At 38.3% G+C, this 21,543-nt stretch overlaps 1 protein-coding gene across 2 annotated transcripts in view; it reads right to left on the bottom strand.

Annotated features, from left to right (window-relative positions):
• DSCAM (DS cell adhesion molecule) overlaps positions 1-21,543 on the bottom strand; it is a gene marked incomplete at both ends in the record, with an annotated part of 750,319 nt that overhangs the window by 312,043 nt on the left and 416,733 nt on the right. For both annotated transcript variants that reach the window (XM_079923135.1, XM_079923136.1), the window contains 4 exons: positions 1,749-2,024; positions 2,778-3,074; positions 10,274-10,549; positions 14,553-14,831. In XM_079923135.1, the coding sequence (XP_079779261.1) occupies positions 1,749-2,024; positions 2,778-3,074; positions 10,274-10,549; positions 14,553-14,831 (1,128 nt within the window). The remainder of the gene's footprint in view (positions 1-1,748; positions 2,025-2,777; positions 3,075-10,273; positions 10,550-14,552; positions 14,832-21,543) is intronic.

Genomic DNA, 21,543 nt, shown 5'->3' on the forward strand with positions numbered 1-21,543 from the left:
CTCTCTCCTCTGCCCAGGCATGTGCACAAAAAATTAACTTACAATGAATGCACAGCAGTGGAATATAGATTTCTTTAGCAAGTTTTGTATTCCCAGCTTCTTGGTAAACCCATTGTTTAAAGTCTTTCTAATCAAATTTTTCTTAGTGCGTGATATTCTCATATGGTAGGGTCCATGGAGACATCTAATCTGTCATCTGGAAGGCTTTCATTAGAGACTGCCGGGCACATTTCTATCTCTGATCATTTGGCTGTTGTAAGTTTTATAGATCTCTTTGGTTTTAATATCATCTTGCATCTGGAGGGCATTCTGCTTTCTGCCTCTCTGATCTGATTGCCACACCTGACAGCCTCCTTCCATCTGGTGCCCACTCCCACCCTCCCTACCGATGGTCTTTGCTTGGCTTCTTTTTATCCCTGGGGTTGGTTTCTTTTAGGGAAAATTCTTTGTCATCAAGTAGAACTTATTTTCTGAGGTATTGACCTACTGGGCATAGCATAGATATTCCATCCATCATAGTTAAAGAAATAAATACAATCACAAAATGAAGTTTTATGCAGCTATGACCAATCTGGCTTACTAAGAATTTCTAATGATTTGAGAAAATTCTTAAGATATGTGGTTATTAAAAACATTCAAAGTTATATGCAGGTGTATGTAATATGTAATAGATAATACATGTTACCTAACATATACTACATAATAAAATACATTGTGTGTGTGTGCATGTGCGTGTGTGTGCGTGTGTGTGTGTGTGTGTGTGTGTGTGTGTGTATTTATAGGTGTCCCTAAACAGGTAAACTAACAGGATTTGTGAGAAAAGATGGTTGGGGAAGACCATGGAAAACCTATGCAGCTTTGTAACCAGGACATTAAAGGCAATTATTGGTACCTAGGGAGATAACCGTGTAGCTCAGGCAGGCAGCTTAGCAGGGCAGGAGGCCGTTTCCACATATTTTTGGTATTACTTCATGGTGCCTTAGAGCTATTTCCATGACCTGTTTCCTGCAATTATTTACATAACTGAAAATTTTCATTTTATGTTCACTTGAGGAAACTGGATTGGGAAATGGAAGAAATGGGTTCCCCTAAGGGTCTGCCACACTACAAAGCTGTATGTCCCTGGGGGAGCCTTGTCACTTACAGGTCTTTACTGACAAGGAGATTGGGGTTGAGCTGCATGATCTCCAAAACTCATCTTGACGGTTAGAGTCCATGACAGTCCACGTCATGATGTCATGATGTCAAGAATAATTTAAAAGGCAGGAAAGTTTTCGGTGGAGTCCTTTAAACATAGCATTCCTATGTTGTTGCTTTGACCTGCTCATCTATTTTGTTTGAAGTCCTCATCCATTATAGAAAATCTCTTCTAGTTGGCTTCTAAAAGAACTCACTTTTAGGAGGTTTTAGGAAAACAAAGCTATGTGTTTTAAAACAGTCTGTCAGCCAACTAGATAACCAAGTCAATGATATGTTTCTTTTTTTCTATGATTTTATAAAAACACAAATCCCCTGGAAAACCAAGCCAAAAGTTCATGTGAAAAGAAGACTACATCAACCATCACCCTGGTGAAGATGCAGTGGTAAAGAGGTTAGAACATCCAATGGACCTTATCATTCTTCAGTCTTTGTAACTGTCCTATTCTGAATATGCAGATTTTGAGATTACCCCACTCCTAACGGTTGGTCTGGTGAAACAGTTGAGCTTAGTCATGGTGAGCTGTGTGGGGACCGAGGGACAGCCTTACCTTTGACCGTCACGTGGACGCTCTGGCTGGTGGAGAGCTGGGGTTGAACCAGCACGTTGCAGGTGTACTCCCCCTCGTCAACTTCCTTTTGCACATCCGAGAGTTTTAGCGTGCCATTGTTCTCAAATGCCACTTGGCGGTGGTTAAAAGGAAGCAGATTAGAGTTCTTGTACCATTTGATGGAGTAATATGGGTAGCCAATCACACGACAGTGAATGTATGTGTCCCGTCCTGCTATTGCTGTGATATTTTTCATCGGTCGAATGCTTGCAGGCCCTGGAGAGACACAGAGAAACTCTTGAAAATAATTTAAGGGTACCTGTTATGTGTGGAAATGGGTACACTTTTCCTTGAGTTAAAAATGTAGATTAGTTTCATGTAAGGACATCTGTTTCAGTTAAGCACATTTTTTTCTGCATTTGGCATTTTCTACCAAGAAGGTTTATTTTTTTTTCCTTTTAATTTTGTTACTTTCAAATGAATTGAGTGTTAAATACTTTAATTATCAACTACTTCTGTTAAGATGTTTTGAATTATAGGACAAAAGGCAATTTAATCAATAAAAGGTAACTAGCTGCACTGAACAGTCACGCTCTTTTGGTGAAAACTCTGGTAGCCATTCAGTTGTTTAACTCTCTCTGTACACTAGGTTATGAAGATGGAGGTTATGCCATGTTGCACTGTGAATGTCAGTTAAATACCAGGTACGTGAAGGGTTACCATGGACACAGCAGAATGGAAGAGGAGGGAGGAAAGAGCATGCATGCACAGCATAAACCAGGAAAGGAAAGCTCCAGTGGACAAGTCTAAGAATAAAACAAGAGAACACGCTGACTAAAGAAACCAAAATGCCATCTCCAACAGTAACCCAATCACTGCCATTCCTGAGTAGGAAGCAGAGGGTAGGAAATGGGAAGCGACAGTTAATCCGTTTTTGGCATTCCAAGACTCGGCTCGGTGCATGCAGAAACCTTCTTCTCCACTACAATGAGTTATGTGTGTTTTTTGAGGAGCTGATTTGACAAGCACCTCTTACGTTTATTCGAGCCTGGTACAGGACGACTCCCGCCGAGTTGTTGGCAGTGCAGCGGTAGACTCCCCCGTCCCGGACCTGAGAGCTGGAGATGTTCAGGTAGCTGACCACGTTGCCCTCGGAGGTGATCATCTGGCTGATGCGGTGACTGCCGCCCTTGAGGATGGGGTCATCGTCCAGGGTCCACGTGATCGTGGGCAACGGTGTTCCCTTCACGTTGCACATGAGGGAGACAGGCTCTGCTGGACTCACCACTTTTTCACTAAAGGCAGAAATAATTTTGGGAGTTCCATCTGCAGGAAGACAAATCACGGAAGGAAGTGGCACATACAAATAGTTAAACAACTTCCAAGTACTTCTATTTAATGATTAGGATGGGCCTGTACTGCTTCTCAGACATGACTCAAAAGTCTGGTTTTATTGATAAAGCTAAGTTCCAATCAGGACAAAATTTCATTTTCCAAATAAGTAAACACAGCATTAGCAAGCTTTAATAATTTTCTGATATATTTCTTGATGAAGTCATAACAAGAATAATAATGCAACTCAGATGTTCATGGTAAAAAATGTCATCTCCCAAGAAGTTTATAATTCAAAACTGGTATATCCCCACCCAAAGTTATAAAGATAGAGGAAACCCACACACTTCCAATGGTCGCTTTAGCTTTCTACTTCCCCCAAGTTAATTAGGGATTGCTCAAGTGAGGAATCGTTTTTTATTTATTTTTTGAAATTTATTTATTTTTTGGCTGCTTCGGGTCTTAGTTGTGGCACGCAGGATCTTTCACTGCGGTGTGCGGGCTTCTCTCTAGTTGTGGTGCACAGGTTCAGTAGTTGTGGCACACGGGCTTAGTTGCCCCGCAGCACGTGGGATCTTAGTTCCCCGACCAGGGATCGAACCCACGTCCCCCTGCATTGGAAGGTGGATTCTTTACCATTGGACCACCAGGGAAGTCCCTCAACTGGGGAACTGTTTAGAGGAAAAAGAAACTAAGAGATTGATTATCTCATCTTTATAATTTTCTCCTAAGAAATCATGTTTTATAGTTTGAATGACAAATAACTGCACGTGAATTTTCATGAAGGCCTTGATAATGGTAGAAGCTAAATAAATTTGACCCTTTCAGTATTATTAAATATCTCCATAAGTATCTTTTCTTTCTTTCTTTTTTTAAAATTTATTTTATTGAAGTATAGTTGATTTATAATGTGTTAATTTCTGCTGTAGGCAAAGTTATTCAGTTATACACATATATAGGTTCATTTTCATATTCTTTTCCATTATGGTTTATCACAAGATACTGAATATAGTTCCCTGTGCTCTATAGTAGGACCGTAATGTTTATCCATTCTCTATATAATAGTGGGCATCTGCTAACCCCAAACTCCCAATACATCCTCCCCCCAGCCCCCTCCCCCTTGGCAACCACAAGTCTGTTCTCTAAGTCTGTGAGTCTGTTTCTGTTTCACAGATAAGTTCATTTATGTCATATTTTAGATTCCATAAGTATCTTAAGTAGGGTGGCCATTAATCTATCATCTAACCTGGAATACTTTTGAGAATAAAACAGATACCAGGAGGGCTTCCCTGGTGGCGCAGTGGTTGAGAGTCCGCCTGCCAATGCAGGGGACGCCAGTTCGTGCCCCAGTCCAAGAAGATCCCACATGCCACGAAGCGGCTGGGCCCGTGAGCCATGGCCGCTGAGCCTGCGTGCCCGGAGCCTGCGCTCCGCAACGGGAGAGGCCACAAGAGTGAGAGGCCCGCGTACCGCAAAAAACAAAAACAAAAACAAAACAGATACCAGGAGAACAGGCACAACTCAAGACTGTCCCAGGCAAACAAGGAGCTTAATCTTAAGGAAAGTTTCCATAGCAATTTCCATTATTTTTGACAAAGATCAAATTTTCACATTCCATTATTTTCTATTAAAGATATTGATTATCTGCCTCATGTTATATGGTAGTAATCACAAATACATGTTTCTTTATATATATATATATATATATATATATACACACACACACACACATATATATATATATATATATATATATATATATATATATATATATGGGCTTCCTTTAAAGAAAAGAAAGAGAGAAAAATGTATAAAAGTCAAAAGAAGGAAAAGTTACCAGTGGGTCTACCAGCCGCAGGCACTATAAATCAACATAGTGACACTTTTTCTTTCTAGGTGTAGATAGGTCATTTTGACATGATTGTGATCACATACAACAGGATTTCTGATTCTGGTAATAAACCTTGCTGGAGGAGATATTAAAAAAAATTTTTGTGGTGCTAATTTCAAGGGTTTAACCATAGTGAAAGATAATGATTAACAGATTTTTATTTAGTTTTTAATTTTGATTATAATAATTATATGTATTCATTGCTGAAAAATTTGAAAGTATATATTAACAAAAGAAAAACTGGAAATAAAACTGAAGCTATCTTGCAATTCCATCACAGAAGGGTAAGTGTTAACATTTTCAAATACCCCTGAAGAAAGAGTTATTCATCACCACAAAACCCTGAAGCCTATTTCTGTGGCCTGAGCTGGGTTGCTTCCCTAGAGCCTTCTACCATCTTTTCATTTGCAAATTCCTGAATCTTCATTCCAATTCCTGAAACTTCTTCATTCCAACTCAATGTTTTGAGGCTGGAGAAGGCCTTCAAGTACTTTCTTTTTTTCCCCAGATGCATTCATAAGTAGCATATTTCAAGGTCCTTGGATTGCAAACATCTTTCTTTTACTATCAAATATGACAAAAGTAACTTCATAATATTAAAATAAAGAACCTGCGCTTTTGCCCGTGGAACACTGCAGACATGACTTCAACATGCTCTACATTTAATTTACAGAGAAGTTACATGTGATGCTGATGGTTACTCTTTGTACATAACCAGTTGCTGGTGCTTGGGAATGTTCAGGTTATTTTATTTGACCTTACAATTCAACGTATTTGTCAGGATGTGTTTAGCTGTGAATTTCTTTTCACTGATTTTTACACTAAGCACTGAAATCTCGTCTTTTTTTTTTTATCTATTTAGGAAAGTTTTCTTCAGTTACACTTTTATTTTTTAGATAAAATTTACGTACAGTTAAATGTATAGATCTTAAGCTTACAAACAGAATGAATTTTGTTAAATATATATACCTGCGTAACCACAAAACGATCAAGATAAAAACCATTTCCATCACCCCACAAAGTTGCTAGGGGTTCTTTCAATCATTCTTCACCCACCACAGCTGATCACGTTCTGATTTCTATCACCACGCATTACTTTTGCCTGTTCTTGGCTTCAAACCCATGTTTGAGTGTGCCCTCTTTACACACTCATGGAACCTGTCATAACCGCAGGACAGTCAGCAAAATTAGGAAATGTAACTTTGGAACGCTACTGTTATCTAATGCAAAGTCTGCCGATTGACCAATAACGTCCCTTACAGCTATTTTCCCAAGTTCTATCAGTTTCACACCTTACATTTATTTGTGGTGGCTCCTTAGTCTCTCTCTCTCTCTCTCTCTCTCTCTCTTTTTAATAGATCTTCATTGGAGTATAATTGCTTCACAATACTGTGTTAGTTTGTGTTGTACAACAAAGTGAATCAGCCATATGCATACATATATCATCATATCCCCTCCCTCTTGCGTCTCCCTCCTGCCCTCCCTACCCCACCCCTCTAGGTGTTCACAAAGCACTGAGTTGATCTCCCTGTGCTATGCTGCTGCTTACCATTAGCTAACTATTTTACATTTGGTAGTGTGTATATGTTGATGCTACTCTCACTTCACCCCAGCTTCCCCCTCCCCGCCACGTCCTATGTCTATGCCTTTATTCCTGCCCTTACCCTGAGAAAAACCATAATTCAAAAAGACATGTACCATAATGTTCATTGCAGCACTATTTACAATAGCCAGGACATGGAAGCAACCTGAATGCCCATTGACAGATGAATGGATAAAGAAGATGTGGCACATATATACAATGGAATATTACTCAGCCATAAAAAGAAATGAAACTGAGTTATTTGTAGTGAGGTGGATGGACCTAGAGTCTGTCTTTAGTCGCTTTTAATATGCAACATTCCTCAGTCTCTGTTGCGTTTCTTGACTTTGACATGTTTGAAGTTACTTTGTAGCCAGTTGCTCAAATTCAGTTTGATATTTCCTGGTGATTAGATACAAGTTTTGCGTTTTTGACAAATACCATGGAAGTGATGTTGTTTTCCTGTCCTTATTGGCCATTTGTGTATTTCCTTTCTTAAAATGTCTGCTCAAATCTTTTTTTCCATTTTTGTGTTAGACTATTTGCCTTTGTTATTGATTTGTAGGAGTTCTTTATGTCTACTGAATACAAGTATATATATAATATATACATATATATTGGATATAAGGTATATACGTAAACATATACAAGTCTGTACAAGTTTACTTTTACATGTGTATATGTCAGATGTCTCATATAAATTACATATAATGTTTGTCAGACATATGTGTATATATATTATACATTATATATGTCTGTGTTAAATATTTTCTCTCATTCCATATTTGCCTTTCCATTTTCATATATATTTATACATATATTAACATTAATGTGTATATGCAAATATATACATATGTATATGTACATATAATTTTAATCACATCTATTAAAAGTTAAAATTATCGTTCTTCATGTGAAATGGAGGAACTTTGCAACAAATGATTTCAAAGAATTTAATTTATATTCTGTCCACTGTGTTATTCTATTTATGTTATAAACTCTATAACACAATATTGTAATTGCATAGTTGTTTAATTTGTCAATTGCTGTTTGAAGAAATTAAAAGAGAGAAACCAATTTTGCTAAATGTTTACTAACATATTTGTCATTTCTCATACTCTCATGTTGTAGATCTGAGTTTCCATTTTAGGTCATTTTCTTCACCCTGAATGACTTCATTTACCATTTCTTGGTGTGCAGGTAGGTCTTCTGGCATAACATTCTTCAAGCTTTTGTTTATTGAAAATATCTTTATTTTGCCTTAAATTTTGAAGACTATTTTTGATGTATATTGACATGTATATTGATAGTTTTTTTAAATGTTGAAAAGAATAAGTCAAAAAAATTCATTTCAATCTCATTAAGACTGTAGTTTTTGCATTTCTTTTTGTGTTCTAGTTTCCCCACCTTCCCATCCCACCAGCACTGGAAAATATCCTCAGGGGAAATGTGGTATTAGTGTAGAAATCACCTAATATTTTCCCCTTCTTTCAAGGGTGAAATTATTTCTGCCTGCTTCTGGGTGTTTCCCCAGTGTCTGCAAACAGTTTTGCTTTTCCCAAAGTTCAAAATTTTCACCTTCTTGCAGGTTAGTCTGATACCTGCTACTCCATCATTTCCAGAAATAGGACTTGTTCTCATTCTTCTTTATGATTCCATTTTCCAGGTGTTCTGGTCTGATCTTGAACCTATAATTATTAGATTCCAGTTTCTTTAAACTTCCAGTTCCTTTGTCCTCATAGGAAATATTCCAAGATTCTACATTATGTCATTGGCCATTCTAAGTTCACAGTATTGTGAGTTTTTATAATCCATGTTAATCCACAGCTGTTACAGGAGGTTACGTCGTAACAAGGATACTAGTTAGACAGCATTTTAAGGCAGTTACTAGCTAATGTATTTGTAATTCCATTTCCGCTCTCTTTGGCGACATTAGCATTATCATCTTTCAGACGAGAAAAAATAAAGTGAAGCTTCTTGTCCCAAATGGTACCTGGCAGGCAGCAAATAAATCCGTAAGTAGGCTCAGCGTGCTCCTCTGCCCCCTCTTTTTATTCAAGCAACAGGTTTTTTTTGAGATGAAAGCAGACGTTATTTTCCCAGTAAGACCTGAGTGTCTTTGAAATCTTTCTTGCTGCCACTCTCTGATAACCTCACCTCTTTCAACATCATTATGGATTATCAATATGCTCTTTAGGTTTTCTTCGTCACAGGAGATGGTTGCCAAGGTAACCAGCCCTAGACAGGTAATCTCTCCCTTTTCTACAAAGAATCTAAAAATAGTGACTATGTGAGGACTACAGGGCATCATCATTAGCAAACCGGCTCTGTGCAAATTGATTACTGTCTGCACTTAATTATTATGTGGAACACAGTGTCAGGCTTTTAATATGAGTACCATGCCTTCAGCTAATTTCGCCTCTGCTTTAAAATGCTCACTGTCTGCAAGGAAATGCTCGAATCAAAATAAGAATGTCATTCTAAGCCTGTTTCATATCCTCTTACCATCAAGAGATATTTAAACTTATTTTCATATATAAATGGATTTTCTTTTTTCCTCCTTTAGGCTATATGAAACTCATGTAGTTATTTTAATCAGTTGATAACAGATGAATTTTAAATTATATAAGAAGGCACAATTTCCAACAAGACATGCAAATACACAGATAAAAGCTAGTTCAATTATCTGGTGATAAACATATGTCTCTCGCTTGACTGTTACCTTAATAGCTTCTTTCCCTGGATGATTGATAAGCTTGAAGATGTAAGTAGGCAGCAGGCGGTTAAGAAAAGAAAACAACATAACATACCTAAAACCTATCATGATAACACAAGGTAATTCTTCAAAAATTCCATTCACCTAAATCTGTGACTCTATGGACCCAAATAGACAACCCCACAAACCAGAAGCCATTTTTTCACTCCACCAAGCACCACATTGAAATGTTGCTCTAAATGTTGCCTCCAAAGTTGTGCTTATCAATTTGGGGGAGCTATTTTCCCCTCCAGGGGACACCTGGCAATGTCTAGAGACATTTCTGTTTGTCACACTGGAGGAAGGCGCTGTTAGCATCTAGTGAGGGGAGGCCGCGCAACATCCCACAGCGCATAAAGCAGCCTTCCAAAGCAAGCGCTCCTGAGGAACCCTGGTCTAGAGGACAATGAATTGTCAACCAAACCATAAATCTCAAGTTTCTAAGGTCTATATCTTTTTTTTTTCTTGCGGTATGCGGGCCTCTCACTGTTGTGGCCTCTCCTGTTGTGGAGCACAGGCTCCGGACACGCAGGCTCAGCAGCCTCGGCTCACGGGCCCAGCTGCTCCGCGGCACATGGGATCTTCCTGGACCGGGGCACGAACCCGTGTCCCCTCCATCGGCAGGCGGACACTCAACCACCGCGCCACCAGGGAAGCCCTAAGGTCTACATCTTGACAAGTACCTTTAAACACGTGAGTGGGCAACGTTTATGTTACTTAACCTTAAGTTAAATCACGTTACTTATGTTGCTTCTACCATAGACAATGTTCATTTCACCAGAACTCATTCTTTTATTTGCCCAGTTGAGCTTGAAAAACTAGGGTAGAATTATAAGCTGGTCAGATAGACAGAAATCTTAACACTGTGAGTTAAGAGCAGTGTTTCACCCTTTACTCTTGCTCCTGAGTTTGGGCTCTGGGTTTGGGCTCTTTTTTCGCCGAACCCTGTAACGGGGCCCACTGACCTTCAAGGACCACCTGCACATAGTCTTGAGCGGACAGCTTGTCCTTGCGCACAAAGCACTGGTACGCGCCCCCGTCACTGCGGACCATGTGATCCATTATAAGGTTCTCGTGGTTGATGCCTGTTATCCTGACATTCTTTCCAGGGTTGACGACTTCACCGTTTCGGTACCAGGAGAGTTCCTGGCCCTCACTCCCTGTCACGCTGCAGGACAAGGACACCTGGCTGCCCACGCTGCTTTTAACTTTCCTGGGGCTGATGGCAGCTTTCAGTGGCTCTGGAGTTTTGGGGAAGAGAAAAAAAGAAGGTAAAAACAGCACACATGTAGAGATCATTTCCACAACATGCTGGACTTATGACAGGCACAGGCATCTTCGCAAGCACTCTCTGCCCATTTGTCAATATGCCAAGGTGGGTTTTTTCCTCATACAGGGCACTGAACAGTCAAAGATATTAAACTGAGCTGACAAGTTAATAGGTTTTATGTAAGTTATACAGTCTTAATTTGGGACTTGTAAGTAGCACTAGGTAGACCTTCTACCTATAATACTCCAAGAGTTAAGGCAGCAGAGGGATTTAGAAAGAACATGTTTTTTACAGTTAATTTACCATGTACAATTGCTGTAAGTGATAATGTGTACAGATTTCCTGTTGAAGTAAATTTCTTGTTAAGACTGTTATCTTTCTATTGCTTTTGTAGGGGATGACATTGCAAAAAGAAAAAGAAAAGGACCTTAAAAAAGAACACATACCATATATTCTTATTTCAGTATTATTTCATGGTGCACCATTTTGTTATGGAACACCCTCATCACTATTCTTTTTTTTTTTTTTTCTGGGCTTCTTTCACTGTATAGCAAATAGATTGACATGGGTCATATTGCTTTCTCACTGAGTAAATGTGAGTGTTAACGCATTGACAGTAAGAAATGCAATGTGCTGGTTGCCAGCAAGGACAGAAATATTTGAATATTTAAATCCTATTTGCCGCCTCCCAGCGTGGCACAGATGGGTTTGCTCTGGGCCATTCTCACACACACATACTCACTCCCCTCCCCTATGTGGCTTAACCAGGGCCAGTAACACACAGCTGTAAGAAAGCAGGTAGATATTAGGATTCGTGACCATGAAACGGGGTTTTGTTCTTTAAAATGAGGCTAACTTCTTTGGATAGGTGGTAACTCTCATCTTTGACTTCCTATGTTTTCATTCAGCAAACCCAATTGAATGCCGTAAGCATTTATTGAACATCTACTATATGCCAAGGATGGGGTTAAACTCACAGGTGAGACAAACATGAATAACATTTGTGGTGCCACTAGCATGTGCCATAAAGCTACCAAATATCTTCTGAACATTAGTTAATCAGTCTTCCCACAGTCCTGCAAGTTTTCTGTTATCATCTCCATTTTACAGAAGAAACGATTATTCCGAGAGATCAATTAATTTAACCAAATCCATTCAGCAGGTAAATGGCAAAAACCAGTTGTTTACCCCAGTTATTACTGACTTCTTGTGTCACCACATTGTGAAGTCTTTAAGAAATTCAGTCTTCCAGATGGATAAGACAAGTACAACAAGGAAGATAGTAACACAAAGCGTCCATTAGAGACGTACATTGTGTGGAAGAGGATCGATAGAATGTCCTCAGACATCAAGGATGGATAGAACTGAGGCCAGCTGGGATGAAGAGAGGGCCTCGTGAAGAGTGGGAACTGCAGGAATTAGAGCATGAGGCACTGCCAGGTCTCAGGAAGAGTTTTGGATCAGTTTGGATGCAACACAAGGTCTCTGAAGGAGAACAGTAGGAGAAAAATTACACAGGCAGTCTGGGACAAGACCACAAAAGACCTCCAGATTTTGGAATCAAATCAGAGGGAGCTAAAGAGAGCTTTCTAGAATTTTTAGCAAGCAAGTGCTATAGAAAAACACATTTTTTGGAGAATCCATCGATCATATTGTGTTGGACAGACGACAGTGGGGAAACTGGTCAGCAAAGGGGCATTGCAGATGTCTCGTTGAGGTGCAATTAAAACTCGATCTAGTAATGAGAACCTACTGTAGAGCACAGGGAACTCTACTCAATGCTCTGTGGTGACCTAAATGGGAAGGAAGTCCAAAAATGAGGGGATATATGTTTACGTATAGCTGATTCACTTTGCTGTACGGCAGAAACTAACACAGCATTGTAAAGCAACTCTACTCCAATAAAAATTAATTTAAAAAACAAAACAACTCGATCTAGAACTGGGTGGAGGTGGAGAGCACAGCTGAGAAACACAGTGAGATACAATCTCTAGGACTTGGCAGGACTTGGACATGAAAGAAAAGTCTTAAAGAGGGTCCAGGACTTAAAGTTTGCATTTGGAGGGTTTGAGGCTGAAAGATGTCTAGAATAACAAGAGGCTGGTAAATGGTAGAGAGATGATGGAGAGAAGTTTGGGATGCTGTTCTTTGGAAGTACCAGCTAAGCATCTGATATAAAACTGGGAGACACGCTGCTCACCTGACACTCAACAAGGAGGCTGAGGTTGAGCATGCAAATTCAGGGCTGTTTTCAGAGGGGAGGAACTTGAAGCCATAAAATAAAAGAGGGCACCAAAAGAAAAGAGACAAGATAGAATAGAAGAAGTTTCGGACTTTGGAACCCAGGAGCATCCTTTCTGCCTGGAGAAGAGACACCAAACAAAGGGAATAGTCAGAAGGCAGGATGGGAGCAATAGAGGCATATCTGGAACTTTTCCAGACGTGGCAGAGTACAAAGATGAAAACAAGCGCAGTCAGAATTAAGACTTTTCCACAAATAACTTTTAAAATGTAGACAGTGGTAAATGCCTTTACAGAGAAAGCAATAAAATACTCTGAGCCTTGAGCAGGAAATAGGAGGGAAACGGGATGTTTTGAGAATGAGGCACTGCATTAGACTTAGAAAGATGGGAAGTTTTAGACATTCAGGTACTTGAAGACCGTCTTACATTACATGAGGAGGGAACAGCATGACTTGCAATTAGGGAAGGAACAGGTTTGCACGAGAAGAGAAAGAAGTTGGATCTCACAGGAGTAGGGTTTTTTGAAGAAAAACTATGAGAAGTATGACCGTACAGCTTTACTTGAGATGCTTTCCATACTATCCTAAGAGACAAACTTTATTCAACAGAAACTGGGGAGCCACGAAAGGTGGTGTTGAGCCTGCATACTGGAGCGATTCTCATTGGCTGTCCAATGCTGCCTTGTTTCATCTACAAGGGTCTTCAGCCATCGAAATATAACTGTGCAGACATTATCCTCCTTATCTTTCTAATCTCAGCCTAAGCATGTTCGAATGACATTTGCAGGACTCAGTCTGGACAGCCGATTCCAGGCAGTCATTGGGATATTTATTTCAAATGTACTCACTTGGGCTGGTATTGTGCTAAAGCTGTCTACACCCAGGGTGACACTGAAGAGGCAGTTCCATAAACAGGCATAAGGCTGGAGAAAAGCCAGGGTAAGAAAATGCCTCCCTTTTCAATGTCAGACTCGTATTCAGTGTGCTCAGTTCAGTTCATCAAATTTTTATGTATACAGATATGTATGATAGCACACGGGCAACTGAGAGCCACATATTTTGACCAGAGTTCTGACACTCATTTCTGGCCATGTGATCGTGAGTAACTCACTTTGATTTGGTTTCTGCATGAGCAAAATTAAGGCTTTTCAACTAGGTTAGAGCGCTTCCCCCTGCAATCACATCCCTCCTTCTTCCGAGTCTACCTTTGGCGTCCTTCTCAACATCTTCCTCACATCAGTCACTACAAGTCAATTAGAGATGAGATATATCTACCATACTTGGCCTAAATTATCTATAATATTGAGTCCAAGTCCAATATTTGGATAATAACAACCTTATATACAGCCCTCTATAGAGCTGATAATAGCCTCATTTAGAAATTTAAAGCAGCATCTGGAAACAGGCCAAGGACAACTGCTTTGATCTGATCACCACTGCTTTTGCTGACAGCACCACCCTGCCCCTCTCCCTCCACTGACTTGCAGACAGGTTGACCATTCTGAATTCAACAGCTAGGTAACGTTATCTTGGAAATATATCCTGTGGCTCCCAACTCTCCAGCTGTGTAACCTTGAGAATTCGGAGCCTCAATTTCCTCGTCTGTAAAATGGGGCTACTGTGCGTCTCAGCAGGGTTGCTGTGAGGACTTGTGGGGGTTACAGAGAAAGCCCGGAGGTCGGCTTGTAACAAGAGCTCCACCATCACCGCTGCAAGTTACCATCCAACTTACGTTTCACGTACAGGCGGCCTATCACCTTAGCCGTTCCATATCTGTTGGACACTTCACACACATAGCTGCCTGAGTCTGAGGGGCGTGCATTCTCAATAAGCAGCCCAGTCACGGTCTTCTGGAACCTTCCAGAAAGTTCCAGGGGCATGTTGTCCTTCAGCCAGCGGTAATCTGGCTCGGGGTGGCCGAGCGCTTTGCAAGGCAACTCCACACGCTGCCCCGCCATGGCTTTGCGATGATCAAACCCATCCAGTATGGACGGGGCTGAGTTCGCTGGGTCTGCAGAAGAAAAGAAAAGCCTATTAGATATGAGTTAAAGTGGTCATTCAGAATCATAGGGCCTCGTGTATAATTCATATTCTATGTATCATTCCAACTATTGATACAGATCTTTAAGATTTTATATATATATATATATATATATATGAACAGAAAAAAGCACTATTCATATAAATTTCTTTTTCTCAGAATTTACAAAAGGTTGAAGCAGTTATATCCCTAAAGAAGATATACAAATGACTGATAAGCACATGGAAAGATGCTCAGTATCATTAGCCACTAGGGTAATACAAATTAAAACCACAGTGAGATACTACTTCATAGCCACTAGGATGGCTATAATAAAAAACACAAGCAATAGCAAGGGCTTGTGAGGACGTGGAGAAGAAACTGGAACCTTCATACATTGTTGATGGGAATGTAAAATGGTGCAGCCACTTTGGAAAACAGTTTGGTAGCTACTTAAAATGTTCAAACTTCAGTTTACTGTAAGGTCCCAAAAGCTCCACTCCCAGGTATCTACCCTAGACAAAGGAAAACCTATGTCCACTCAAAGACTTGTTCACAAATGTTCATAGCAGGATTACTCATAACAGCCAAAAAGCTGAAGTAATCCAAAGGACCATTGTTTAGTGGATGGATAAACAAAATGTGAATATACATACGTACTATTCGGCAATACAAAAGAGTGAAACACTGACACATGTTACAACATGAAAAAGCCTCGAAAGATTATGCTAAATGAAAGAAGGCAGATACAAAGCCATATACTGCAGGATTTGACTTAAATGAAATATGCAGAAAATGAAAATCAGTAGAGACAGATAGTAGATTAGTAGTTTCCCAGAGCTGGAATTGGAATTTACTGCAAATGGGCAGCAGGGATCTTTTTGGGTAGAAAATAATGTTCTAATATTAGATTATATCTCTATGTATTTACTAAAATCATTGAATTGTATACTTAAAATGAGTGAAGCTTATGGTTGGTAAATTAAATCTCGATAAAACTATTTTACAAAAAAAGGAATGGGGCATTTCTTTTACATTTAAGTGATGCTTGATACGTGCTCTCATGGAGACATTTGGTCAGACATAGACTTAGTACAACCACACAACATTGGATTTAATTTCCATCTCTGTGTCTTCAAACTTTTTATATACATCTTTAAAAACCAGTTTTTATCACAAAAATTTGCAAACTCACACAAAACAAGAGAAAATGATATAATGTGTCCTATATAGTCATCACCCAGATACAACAGGCATCACGATATTTCTATCCTCCTTCTGTTTATTTCTCTACAGCCTTTGCTTTTGGTGCCAACATGCTTGACTCAAGTCATAAAACCTATGTTATCTAGAATGCTTCTCTGATGAAAATAAGAGTTTTCATGTATAACCACAATGTCAGTATCACACAAGAGTAATAACAGCCTCTTGGTATCACCTATCATCTACTCCACATTCATTGTTTCATAATGAGATAAAAAGTCATATTATTATTACTGTTTTTATAATTGAGCTAATCAAATCAGGATTGTTTTACAGTTAACATTTTGTTGTTATGTCTCCTTTTCAAATGTTTTTCCAGCTTTATTGAGGTATAACTGGCAAAAATTGTATATACTTAAGGTGTCAAATGTGATGCTTTCAGATAAATATATTTTGTGAAATGATCACCAAAATCAAGCTAATTAGCATTCATTGCCTCACATGGTTACCCTTTTTTCCTTTTCATTCCCCTTCCTTCCTCCCCTCCACCAACTACCCATTTGTTCTCTGTGCTGATGAGTCTGTTTTGTTATGTTTATTCATTTGTTGTTTTAGATTCCACACATAAGTGAAATCATATAGTACAATATTTGTCTTTCTCTCTCTGACTTATTTCACTCAGCATAATACCCTCTATGTCCACTGATGTTTTCACAGATGGCAAGATTTCATTTTTTAGGACTAAATAATATTTCATTGTATATTTATAGCACATCTTCTTTATCCATTCATCTACTGATGTACACTTAGGTTGCTTCCATATCTTAGTTATTGTAAATAATGTTGCAATGAATATAGGGGTGCATATACCTTTTCAAATTAGTGTTTTTGTTTTCTTCAGATAAATACCCAGAAGTGGAACTGCTGGATCATATGGTAGTTCTATTTTTAATTATTTGAAAAGTTCCATACTGTTTTCCATAGTGGCTGTTCAGTGCATGAGGGTTCATTTTTTTGCAAATCCTTGCCAACACTTTTTATTTGTGGACTTTTTGATAATAGCGATTCTGAGAGATGGGTACTGATATCTCACCATAGTTTTGATTTGCACTTCCCTGAGAATGAGTGATGTTCAGCATCTTTTCATATGTCTGTTGGCCATCTGTATGTCTTCCTTGGGAAAAAAAAAAATCTATTCAGGTCTTCTACCCATTTTTTATTTTGTTTTGTTTTTTGGGTTTTTTTTTTGCGTTATGTGGGCCTCTCACTGTTGTGGCCTCTCCCGCTGTGGAGCACAGGCTCCGGATGCACAGGCTCCACGGCCATGGCTCATGGGCCCAGCCGCTCCACGGCATGTGGGATCTTCCCAGACTGGGGCACGAACCCGTGTCCCCTGCATCGGCAGGTGGACTGTCAACCACTGCGCCACCAGGGAAGCCCTACCCATTTTTTAATTAGGTTTTTTTTTGATGTTGAGTTGTATGAGTTCTTTGTATATTTTGGATATTAACCCCTTATCAGATATACCATTTGCAAATATATTCTTCCATTCAGCAACCTTCTCATTTTGTTGATAGTTTTCTTCACTGCACAAAAGCTTTTTAGTTTCATGTATTCCCATATATTTATTTTTTTGCTTTTTTTCCCCTTGCCTGAGGAGATAGATCTAAAAAAATATTGCTAAGACCAATGTCAAAGAATGTACTGCCTATGTTTTCTTCTAGGAGTTTTACAGTTTCAGGACTTAAGTTTAGGTCTTTAATCCATTTTGAATTTATTTTTGTATATGGTGTGAAAGAGTAGTCCAGTTTGATTCTTTTGCCTTTAGGTATCCAGTTTTCCCAACATCATTTATCAAAGAGGCTATCTTTTACCCGTTTTATATTCTTGCCACCTCTGTCATAGATTAATTGATCATAGAAGTGTGGGTTCATTTCTGGTCTCCCTATTCTGTTCCATTGATCTATGTGTCTGTTTTTGCATCAGTACCATACTGTTTTGATGACTGTAGTTCTGTAATATAGTTTGAAATCAGGGAGCATGATATGCCTCCAGCTTTGTTCTTCTTCCTCAGGATTGTCTAGACTATTCAGAGTTTCTTTGGCTTCCATACAAATTTTAGAATTATTTGTTCTAGGTATGTGAAATGCCATTGGTATTTTGATATGAATTGCAACGATTCTGTAGATTGCCATGGGGAACATGGCTATTTTAATCATATTTATTCTTCTGAGACATAAGCATGTTGTGTCTTTCCATTCGTTTGTGTCATCTTCAATTTCTTTCATCAACGTCTTCTGGGTTTTGGAATACAAGTCTTTTACCTCCTTGGTTAGATTTATTCCTAGGTATTTTTTTTCTCGATGCACTTGTAAATGGGATTGTTTTCTTAATTTCTCTTTCTCATAGTTTGTTATTACATGTATAGAAATGCAAGAAATTTCTGTATTTTAATTCTATATCCTGTAACTTTACCAAATTTATTGTATGAGTTCTAGTAGTTTTTTGGTGGCATCTTTAGGATTTTTCTGTATATAGTATCATGTCATCTGCAAACAGTGATAGTTTTACTTTTTCCTTTCCAATTTGCATTACTTTTATTTCTTTTCTTGTCTGATTTCTGTGGCTTGGACTTCCAGTTCTATGTTGAATGAAAGAGTGAGAGTGAATATTTTTGTATTGTTTCTAATCTTAGAGGAAATGCTTTCAGCTTTTCAGTGTTGAGTATGGTGTTAGCTGTGGGCTTGCCATATATATGTTGAGGTATGTTCTCTCTATACTCACTTTGTTGAGAGTTTTTTTTTTTTTAATTTATTTTTGGCTGCATTGGGTCTTCATTGCTACTTGCGGGCTTTCTCTAGTTGCAGTGAGTGGGGGCTACTCTTCATTGTGGTGCATTGGCTTCTTATTGTGGTGGCTTCTCTTGTTGTGGAGCACAGGCTCTAGGTGCTCAGGCTTCAGTAGTTATGGCACGAGGACGCAGTAGTTGTGGCTCATGGGCTCTAGAGCACAGGCTCAGTAGTTGTGGCACATGGGTTTAGTTGCTCCACGGCACATGGGATCTTCCTGGACCAGGGCTCAAACCCATGATCCCTGCGTTGGCAGGCGGATTCTTAACCACTGCACCACCAGGAAAGACCCAAGAGTTTTGTTTTTTTTTTATCATAAATGAATATTAAATTTTTTCAAAAGCTTTTTCTGCCTCTACTGATATAATCATATGATTTTGATTCTTTAATTTGTTAACATAGTGTGTCACATTGATTGATTTGTGTATACTGAACTATTCTTGTATCCCAGGGATAAATCCCATGGATCATGGTGTATGTCTCTTAATGTATTGTTGAATTCAGTTTGTGCTAATATTTTATTGAGGATTTTTGCAATATTCATTCTTGATGTTGGCCTATAATTGTGTGGTGTGCGTGGTGTCTTTGTCTGGTTTTGGTATCTGAGTGACTGGGTGATTCTGGCATCACAGAATGAGTTCAGAGGCATTTCTTCCTATTCAAATTTGGAATAGTTTGAGAAGGATTGGCTCTTCTTTAAATGTTTGGTAGAATTCACCTGGGAAGTTGTCTGGTCCTGGAACTTTGTTTGTTGAAAGGTATTTTTTGTTGTTTTTTTTTGTTTTTTTACTGATTGATTTCATTAATGGTAATCAGTCTGTTTAGATTTCCTATTTCTTCCTGATTCAGTCTTGGGAGATTGTACATTTCTAGGAATTTATCCATTTCTTCTAGATTGTCCATTTTATTGGTGTATAATTGTGGTAATCTCTTATGATCCTTTGTATTTCTGTGGTGTTGGTTGTAACTTTTCCCCACTTATTTATGACTTTATTTATTTGGAACCTCTCTCTTTTGTTCTTGATGAGTCTGGCTAAAATTTTATATATATTTTTTAATCTTTTCAAAGAACTAGCCCTTAATTTTATTGATTTTTTTCTATTTTTTTAGTTTCTATTGCATTTGTTTCTGCTCTGATCTTTATAATCTCTTTCCTTCTACTAACTTTGGTTTTGTTTTTCTTTTTCTTTTTCTAGTTCCTCTAGTATAAAGTTAGGTTGTTTATTTGAGATTTTGCTTATTTCTTGAGGTAGGCTTGCATCACTATAAACTTCCCTCTTAGAACTGCTTTTGCTGTATCTCATAGATTTTGGATTGTTGTATTTTTGTTTTTGTGTGTATTCAGATATTTTAAAATTTCCTCTTTGGTTTCTTTAGTGACCCATTGGTTGTTTAGTAGCATACTGTTTAGCTGCCACATGTTTGTGATTTTTGCAGTTTTTTTTCTCTTGTAGTTGATTTGTAGTCTCATATCCTTGTGGTTGGAAATGATGCTTGATATGATTTCAATCTTAAATTTACTGAGACTTGTTTTTGTGGCCTAGCATGTGATCTTTCCTGAAGCCCATCTGATCTAATGTTTCATTTAAGGTGAATCTTTCCTTATGGATTTTCTGTTTGGATGATCTGTCCATTGATGTAAGAGGGGTATTTAAGTCCCCTACTATTATTGTGTTGCTCTCAATTTCTCCCTTTAAATTTGTTAATATTTGCTTTATATATTTAGGGGATTTTATACTGGATGCATAGATTCAATTGTTATATCTTCTTTTTGGATTGATCTCTTTATCATTTTGTAATGTCCTTCTTTGTCCCTTTCAGTCTGTGTGTGTCTTTAGATCTGAAGTGCGTCTCTTGCTGGCAGCATATATATGGGTCTTGATTTTTTTGGTTTTTGTTTTTTTTTCATTCAGCTACTCTATGTCTTTTGATTAGTTATGTACTTATTCCCATTTGTTAATTGTTTTCTGGTTGTTTTGTAGTTCTTTTTTGTTCCTTTCTTCTTTTTATGCTCTCTTCCCTTGTGACTTGGTAACTATCTTTAGTGTTATGTTTGGATTCCTTTCTCTTTTTTGTGTATCTATTATAGATTTTTGGTTTGTGGTCACCAAATAGATATCTATCTATCTATCTATCTACATATATATGTGATTATTTTAAGTTGATGATCTCTTAAGTTTGAACATATTCTAACAACCCTGCATTTTTAGCAATGCTTAACATATTTGACTTTGTATTTTATGTCTTTTTGTTTTGTGTATCCCTAACTACTTATTGTAGATATAAATCATTTTATTGCTTCTATCTTTTAACCTTTTTACTTGCTTTATAAGTAGCTGATCTACTATCTTTACTGTATGTTTGCCTTTACCAATGAGATTTTTCTTTCATAATTTTCATGTTTCTAGGTGTAGTACATTCTTTCTTGCTTAGAGAAGTCCCCTTATCATTCCTTGTAAAATGGGTTTACTGGTGGGTGCTGAAATCTTTCACCTTTTGCTTGTCTAAAACTCTCTACCTCTCCTTTTGTGGAGTGTTCTTGATTTTTTTCCTTTCATCACTTTAAATATATAATGCCACTCCTCTCTGGCCTGCAAAGTTTCTTCTGAAAAGTGAGCTGACAGTCATCTGGGAGTTCCTTTGTACTTAAT

The sequence above is a fragment of the Stenella coeruleoalba genome (assembly GCF_951394435.1).
Source record: "Stenella coeruleoalba genome assembly, chromosome: 5".
Taxonomy (NCBI): domain Eukaryota; kingdom Metazoa; phylum Chordata; class Mammalia; order Artiodactyla; family Delphinidae; genus Stenella; species Stenella coeruleoalba.